This window comes from Musa acuminata, chromosome BXJ1-7 (assembly GCF_036884655.1).
Source record: "Musa acuminata AAA Group cultivar baxijiao chromosome BXJ1-7, Cavendish_Baxijiao_AAA, whole genome shotgun sequence".
Classification (NCBI taxonomy): Eukaryota; Viridiplantae; Streptophyta; class Magnoliopsida; order Zingiberales; family Musaceae; genus Musa; species Musa acuminata.
The window spans coordinates 11291054-11299639 of NC_088333.1; the positions used below are offsets into that span (position 1 = coordinate 11291054).

Here is an 8586-nt window from a genome sequence, read left to right on the forward strand (position 1 = left end):
AGCTGCAGTTTACATGTCCGAAGGCCACCACATAAAGACATGTAATGTGGAGGACATTCTAATCAACCACAAAAGATGGCAAATCATGCAGCAAATATTATCAATAACAGCATTTCCCAGAAAGATGTATGATTAAATCAAACACCAGAAAGGATAAGCATTCAGCCAGGTTGACCACTTTGACTGGAACTAATGCAAGGAAGAATATATATATATATATATATATATATATATATATATATATATATATATGATTACTTACTTCTGTATGATTGATGGATGAGATAGAGAAGGACAAAGTGAAACCCTAAACAACAAATAGTTACATCTTGAGGCATGTAAGAAGCTGCATGCTGAGCAGACTGCAGTAAGATGTAGACCAATATGGCATTCTAGACCTAAACCTAGAAGCTTGTGTCTTGAGTTTATGGCGTACAAGGGCCACCTGCTGCTGCACGACCTGATCTCTTCTTGGCATGCTCAATATTTTTATGTCTGTCATCCATAACATCATTAGCAATCAGCCTTCAGGCTTAGCAGAGTGACTGCTAGTGATGTTATGTCCACCTGCAGTCCCCAGGCAGGCAAAGAACCCTGCAAGCCTCGTCTCATCAGAAGCCTCCGCCGAGAGCCGGAGCCCAGAAATCAGCGCCGTTGTCACTCCCAACGTGCATGGTGAAGGAGACCGGCACCAGGCACAACCCTCGACTCCTGAGGTCCTTCTTCGGCTCCTCGCAGCGCTCCTGCCGTAAGCAACAGTGAAACCGAAGGAATCAATCTTCTGCAGTCGATCCCTGCAATATACTGAGTACATCAGCGTAAAAGTACCTGATCTTGTGGCCCGCTTCTCTTCATCCCACCTCCATCCGAGAACTGCATGCCACGGGAATGATGATAACATTAGGGAATTGTCAGTGTCACGAATACTTAGGTGTGAATCTGTAAAGCTGATCCAACTTTGTTCTCTCAAAGCCTTTATGTTGTAAAGGAGCTTTAGCTAATGGAGTTATTTATCTATGACACAAAGCTTAGGTACTTGTTAAGGTGGGAAGAGATCCAATGAGATATACCTGAGCAGGGTCTTCAGATAATGAGCAGCTCGTGTTTCCTCGTGCCTGCAAACACCGGAGCCGAGGTTGAGCAACATCAACTTGTGCAGCTATTACGACATCAGTCACAGCTACCTTCTTTTGAGGGAAGAGAAAGGACAGGAATGTGGACGTGGCATGCATCTAGAGGACGAGAAGGGGTGGTGCGCCTTAAGTCACACACTCTTAAGTCGCAGTTTAGCTATACTGCTTTGACTAAAGGGAAAAAAGAAAAGGGATATATTACACACTTACTAACTATGCAAGCAAATACTAAGAAAAAGGATATGATTATACCTTAAAATGTGCGAATTTTCGAAAAAAATATTATTATTTTTAGTTTTTCTCAAAGATCTTCTTTTTCATATATCCCAAAAAATATTCCTCCTTTGCTATAGACTCTAAAATATACCTCCTTTGCTATAGATCAGTTCAATTCTTCAGTTATAATAATTTTAAATATATTTATATTAATTAAAAAAATTATAATTGATATAAAAGTCTCTCTATTTTGTTGTTCTTATTCCTAAATAATTATCTGAAATATTATTTTTTATAGATAAGCTAGTTTATATGGGGTTTCAAACCTATTTACCTCAGTTACAATGTTTTTAAATAGAGTTACAGTATATTAGTGGAGGTTCAAAAAAACATTCTATGTCAATTCAAAAATATTATAACTCACAATATAAATCCTATATATGGGGATTGGATCTATTCATCTTATGGATTGGGTTATCGGTCTAGTTATCCTATCAGGGGATATTTCAACAATGTCAACAAATAGGAGATGCTCTTTGGGAAATATGAATCAATGACACCTCTCAGATAAAATTAAAGAAGAAATTTTTTTTTCGAGAATTCGCCCATTGAAAATCACTATAGTATAATAATGGAGGAAGTCCATCTAACCAAAGAGAACTCAACAAAGGAGATGAAAAAGAATGATTCCTATTACTACTGTATCTATTTTGTTGAGCAGGAATGAGCAGTCATCTTTCATGATTTGATAACCATCAACACTGAAGAACAATTTCATCGTCTCAAAATAAAATTTGTCCCAGAATTAAGATCCATGTATGTGCATGAGATGACAACAAAAAAGCTATATGAATAAAAAAAATCATATCTTTGTAGATCATAATCATAAATGAAAAAGACAATATATTAATCTACAATGCCAACATTACCCATACATTGAGGGAAGCCTATTGTGTAGCTGATCGATTAGCTAATGCCGGTGGAGTATCTTTTTCTTTGTTGATATAGCCAATTCCCTGCTTAGTAAAGTTCATTTTGAGCTGTGATTGCAGATGCTTCTATTAAGATGTTAATTTTGCTTGCTAAATTTCTTTGTGGAAGATAAGAAACATGCAAGCTTTCAGAAAATCTAACACTTGCTAATAGTTTGGAGCGTTATTATGTGCGTTTGTATCGACGTGTGTCTGTGCTTCATGCGTTTGAGAGAGAGAGAGAGGATGGTGGGGAATGGCGAGTATGATGACACTTACAGGCTGCCTCATGTTGCCTGATGCACTGCCTTGCAGGTACGGCGAGCTGAGAGCCTAAATGAAAGAGAAGGTTGTTTGAGGCTACAAGACACCAATAACTAAAAGATACTGCATAAAACAAACACCCATGCTATGTATGCTGTCCATTTGCTTTTACTGCGTGCACACCCTCCCTTTCTTTTTAGCTTCACTTGCTTTCAGCGTGTGAGGACCGGAGAGAGCGAGAGAGAGAGAGAGAGAGAGAGAGAGAGAGAGAGAGAGAGAAGAGACTTGGACCTCAATTTGACTCTGGAGGAATCTGATGTAGCCAATGGCTTCTTGCAATACAGACGCAGTGTCAGTCTGAAAAGGAGTTCCATGTCAGATCTCCGTTGCTCAAACAACAAAGCAGAATGAAAAGAAAAAAATACAAAGTAGATTTCCAATAGTAAAGGAAATTGGAATCTCCAATACGAACTTGAAGACCTGTATCTGCTGCATGGTGTAGTAATATACCTTTCCGAAGGGGGAGACTAACTGGTGAAGTGCTGTTATTCGATCCCCTAACTTCTCCTTCCTCACCTGAAAAGCAAACAAGAAAACATGAGATCAATGGCCATTTCTTTTGCTTCTTTGATCATGGTAATTAAACTCTTTTTAGCTTCAAGTTTGCTTGTAGATTAGTGGTTAGCAGAGACAGACCTTGAGAGTAGATTTTGGAGAAAAAGATCCCTGAACCCTAGCCTTCTTGTTTGGAGCAGTTTCTGTGCTGTTGCACTGTCGAAGGTAAGACAACTTCAGAGAAACATACAGAAGGATCCAAATACGAAGCTTATAATCCTAGGAAAAGGAGAACGCATTGAATCCACAGTAGTTCTCTTACCTCCGACGAATTGTCTGGTTGGCGACGTGCCATGTTCGAGAAGTCCAATATGTTAGTGCTGAAACTGGTTGTGATACAGGATCTTGGAGATGAAGCCGGTAGGATTTGACCCCATGCAGATCTAGAGACCTGGATCCCTTCGTTCCCATGGCTATGCACATATCCACTTCCAGAGTACTCTTGCTTCATGTCAGCTATATGCGCAGTAGCTGAGGGGAACAGTACCTCATCACGCGGGTCATCACTACTCATCATCTTCTTGGTCTGGAAAGGAGTCCAACCATGCTTCTCTTCTTCTCCCACAAGTCCTCCCCTGGAAGATCTGCATCGAAGCAGCAAAACAAGATTAGAAACTAAGACTTGTTTGGGTTTTTGTATGCAGGAAAGAGTGATTGACTTGTAAATGCAAATCTGAAACCAATTAATCTTCTTTCTTGTCCGGAAAACAAAAGAATTGTTTAGATCTCGGTGGAGGCATCTCAGCAAAAACTCATCTTAATCATGAAAACTCAGCATATATCACAATTATTGTCAACACAGAGAGAGAGAGAGAGAGAGAGAGAGAGAGAGAGAGAGAGAGAGTTACAACAATAGCTGGCACCATGACTCCAACAAGTCATGGCTATCTTGCCAAGGTGAGATCTCGGTATCGGAAGGCTGTGGGTTCTGCGGGAAGACCGAAGGGGAAGAAGAGGCAGGAAGTAGAGGAAAGGGTAGCTCAGGAGGTGGCTTCATATTGTTCGTGCTCCAGCAGTTTGGACTTCCCTCCATCATCTGCTGCTGCACCAGAGAGCTCCGAAACACTCCTCTATTCATGCCTCAACTTTTGGGGGTCTACTTCTGCTTCAGATCTCCTTGTGCTTCCACACTCCCAAGTCAATCCTCAGAAGTTTTGCTTCTCCTGTCTCAATGGATCATAGCTGAGAGAAGAACGAAAACCCAGGCCATGTTTGGAGGAACCTTAAGACATGAGGGTAGGGAGCCTTTTGTTTTCTTGTTCCCTTTCTCTCTCCTTAGTCTCTTATATTTTCTTTTACTTACTTTTATTCTCGCCCCCCTCACTTTTTTCACTGCTTTTGCTTTATGATAAAGTAGAGCAAAAAGGCAGTGGCAGTGCCTTCAGACCAGGAGTGGGTTGAAACTTTAAGGAGGTGTCCGAAGGTATATTTAGGACCAAGGGTTGGCAACATAGGCATAGGGATATGAGTAGTAGCATTCTTAAAACCTCTACTTACCCAACTGATCTAATGGGATTGAGACATGATGACACATGAATCCTCCCTTGGAAAAGGAAGAGTGAAGTATCAGGTAAGCATGATAAAAGCAAGATGACTGTGCACTTGAAATGAATCATATAAATGGGTTGACTTGAATCATGATTTGGCAAGAATGGACTCGAAGCTAACTTCTGTGGTGTTCTGATAGCAAGGCTGTGGAGAATGTGCCCCCACTGCAAATGGTCAAGTGTGTGTGTGTCAAGCAACATCATAGTTGCTGCTTAATTATGAGGAAGTCTGATCCATTGATAAATCACATGTTATCTCGATCGGCAATTTTCACTTCCTCCTGTGTTTCTTACGGCAAGAAATGCTTTAACTATGAGAAATCAATCGTAATAGTTCTTCTGGAGCCTTTGTCACCTGCAGTCATGTATTGTATAAAATATGTATACAAGGAGCCAAAACCTAAGGCTGTAGACTTAATCATAGGTGATTTTGGCCTGCTGCCACATTGTGATCTAATAATTGCAAGTGTTTAAGGCATTAGGCAACAAATCACTAGAGAGTTGCACATATCATAGATGGGCCAAACAAGTTAATTGATTGCTAGTGTTGGATTGGTTTGATGCTCAAAACATTCCCTTGGGCACACAAACAGGCATAAACAAGGAAGGAGAGGCCTTAAAAGCCGAGCTGGGGGGCGGGTTTCAGGGAGAGGAGGATAACAGTGTGTGTTGTGGGACTACGGGGTTCGTGAAACCCGTACCCTGTTTGCAATCTTTGTCGGAAACCTTGTGTCTTCTCTCTCTCTCTCTCTCTCTCATACATGGAGGGAGAAGAGTCCTTTAGGTTTTGTTTACTCCTTTTCCTCTCGACGCTTTTCATCCATGAACACTTCTATTACTTGTCTTTATCTGCCAACCCCAATATTCCTTTCTAGATCGTAGCACTCTCACTTTCTTTCACCTTCTTCTTGTGAGTTGTCATAGTGCAGTTTTAGGTTGCAGAAACTATGAAGTCGAGTGCAACCTAAAACCCTGGAGATAAGAGAGAGAGAGAGAGAGAGAGAGAGAGAGAGAGAGAGAGAGAGTTTGTTTCAAAAGTGATGAGTTAAGCACCTCGTTTGTCTTTTTTATTATTTCTGTATAAAAGTTTTTTTTTCTTCTCTTCTTACTTATTTTGAGTGGTTAAATTAAGGAGAGAGACAGATAGAGAGAGAAATATTGCGTTATCATTTTGAAAAGCGAGGATAAATTTTGAAAAAATACAAATATATTTTTTATCCTATTATTTGGATTAGATATGATTATAAATGTTTATTTGTATCTGAATCCAACCATCCAAAATCTTCTAAATACATATACGAACATAAGTTTAGATCCAATTACATGCATATATTTATAAAAATATAAAATTATGTGTAATAATCTGAAAATATAAAACTTATTTGATTGGTTTTTAAGTAAATTATATATATTATACTTATTTTATTTTCCAATCTACTTTATATTTAAATTATAAAATTGATATATTTTTTGTATTAGCTTTTGAATTATTTGTTTATCGTAAAGTCACTTAGATCATTATATAAAACAAAATAAATCTAACTCTGATTAAAACGAGAAAATAAGTTTTGTCGAGAAACATCTACACAGGATCGACGAAAATACAGTTTTATTTCTTTAAAGCTCTTTATTTAATTTCTTGTATTCGAAAGTTAGGTTTTCTATTTTTTCATAACATTGTATGATATCTAAAATAATATGAATCTGATTTCCCCATCATCAATGCTTATCCTTTTTTTTTTCACAGCCGAAATGATACACCCGAAGAAAAAAATTGATTGAAGCTTCACACTAATTCATCCATTCGTTCCCCACCTCCAAATTTGCTTCACCTCTCACTTTCACTTTTGCTTCTGTTACTTTAGCCAAGTTTTCAACCCTTGAAATAATGGCTCACTGACTGACTTCAAACTCGGGTGTCAACTTGCCTTTGTACTTGAAGTTAAATCAAGAATGGGGACAAAATTCCTTTGTTGAAATTTGATGCTTGGGGACGACGAGCTTTAGGCCATGAGAAAGATGGTGGAACCAACAATCTCTTTCATTGTGAGAAGTCAAGTCTGTGGCATACTGACCAAAGTCACCATCCAATTGGCCAAATAGTAGTGTTTGTATTCTTGGCATTAATTTCAAGTATTTAGGGTTCTCACACAAACATTGGAATGATGGCAAGTCAATTTTTTCTTATTGCTTACACCAAGTTCTATTATTGCACTTAATTTTTCAGTTTTCCTCTTTTTTTTTTGTATTTGAATTGATTTTTTATCTATTGAAATGTTGGGCTAAAATGCTTTAACACTTCCATTCCAGTGTATCATAAGATGTCAACCATTATGTTGGCTTTTTTTTATAGAAGATTCAATCATTGAAATCTGAATCCCAATTAATTATTCTAACTTTATCATTTAGTTGATGACATGAGAGATTTCAATCCTTATTTCTAAAATTTTGATATGAAAAACTTTTCGAATACAAGAATATCTATCTCCCTTTGTATTTACAATCACATTAACTCAAATATAAAATTAACAATTTTGTTAATAGTTATCAGCATTAAGTTAATTTTTAACAAAATAATGTAATTTATTATTTCCAACTTCGATTTTGAATCCAATTTTATGAACTAAATATATTGAGAGAACAAGCTGTTTCAATTCTAATTATTTTTATTTCAATTTCCACATAGTGTCTACCAAATAAAATGCATGAATTAATCTACAGAATATTCTCTCTCCTTGGTATAATATTATTGTACACAAAATATATTTCATAAAAAAAGTGAAAAAAGTGTAATTGTTTTCTGGTCAACAGTTGAGGTGTGATTGCCTACCCAAACAGGAGAAGCATACAAAACAATGTTGTCCAAAAATTCATGTCCTCTAGAGCTAGCATTATAGGGTTATTTCCCCTAGAATTCTCCAAGAAGCTATTGTATGTCTTTTTCCTACACTCACAGCTATCTCACTATTCTTCCATGTGTGGCCAAACAAGAGAACACAGGTCTGTATGCATGTGAATTGATCCTTGAGGATCTGATGCCATATTAAATAATCCATATGTTCCTATCAATCCTTTTCCTTCCCATGGCATTTGGAATAATCTATTTCTCTTCCTTGTGATTCCACCTAAATAACACATCCACCTTCTGGATGCTTCTTGTTTCTTCTTCTTTATCCCTTTTACATGCATGATTGTAATGAATTATCATCATCATGTTCAGATCCCACTCAAGAATTCTAACATCTAAAAACTCTTTCATCTCTTTTAAATATTCTGGTGGTTTTTGATATATATTTATGTATATATATATATATATATTTATATATGTATATATATATCCAAAGTAACCTTCATCTATAGCCTCTTTGTGACCAAAGTTTACCTAGTGTTGACAATTCTCTCATGCTTTTGCCCCAAATCCTACTTTGCATTAAAGAAACAATGAAGGCTCATGATTCCATTGCCTAAGGGTACTTAATCTCCTGCCTTTGAAACCTTTTGACCTCAGTCTATCCACATCAATTTAAAATCACAATGTGTTACTCTTTGCCTAATATCCTTCATTAAATATTGATGCCTACTATCTCATAGGCTATGATGATAATTTGGTTGCTTTTGATCTACTAGACCTAAGAATTAAATTAGTAAAAAGCCTCAGACCAAGAGTTGACTTCCTTAAAATCTTATGTGCATAAGTTGGTCACATGGTGGAGTGTAATTGCAAAACTTGAAATTTAATGTTTTAATCAGAACAGATAAACCATGTCGAAGAACAGAAGATGGAGGAGATTTTATTACTTAATTGCAGTTGCATTTCTTTGCCCATATTTTATATTGAAA

At 37.2% G+C, this 8586-nt stretch overlaps 1 protein-coding gene across 4 annotated transcripts; it reads right to left on the reverse strand.

Annotated features, from left to right (window-relative positions):
- Positions 1-285: 285 nt before the first annotated feature.
- On the reverse strand, positions 286-4477 carry LOC103991665 (transcription factor bHLH68). Of its 4 annotated transcripts, none has more exons than XM_009411185.3 (9): positions 4051-4472; positions 3462-3783; positions 3281-3355; positions 3095-3160; positions 2876-2941; positions 2600-2653; positions 1071-1115; positions 829-873; positions 286-743 (listed from the first exon to the last, which is right to left on the reverse strand). In XM_009411185.3, exons 1-9 carry the CDS (start codon positions 4275-4277, stop codon positions 612-614), a joined length of 1032 nt encoding a protein of 343 aa, XP_009409460.2. In that variant the 5' UTR covers positions 4278-4472; the 3' UTR covers positions 286-611. The 4 variants fall into 4 exon arrangements, with proteins under 4 accessions (XP_009409460.2, XP_009409459.2, XP_065048072.1 ...); XM_009411184.3 differs by having other exon boundaries at positions 4048-4471; XM_065192000.1 differs by lacking the exons at positions 286-743; positions 829-873; positions 1071-1115 and adding an exon at positions 1128-1304 and having other exon boundaries at positions 4048-4476.
- Between the last annotated feature and the right edge of the window lie 4109 nt (positions 4478-8586).

What these genes read in the sequence shown, in the direction of transcription:
- LOC103991665 (XM_009411184.3), bottom strand. Translation starts at nt 4,277, where the DNA reads ATGAATAGAGGAGTGTTTCGGAGCTCTCTGGTGCAGCAGCAGATGATG. An exon ending in AACCAGACAATTCGTCGGAG is followed by an intron (nt 3,356 to 3,461) that starts GTAAGAGAACTA and finishes TACCTTCGACAG; the next exon opens with TGCAACAGCACAGAAACTGC. An exon ending in GAAGCGGGCCACAAGATCAG is followed by an intron (nt 744 to 828) that starts GTACTTTTACGC and finishes TGCTTACGGCAG; the next exon opens with GAGCGCTGCGAGGAGCCGAA.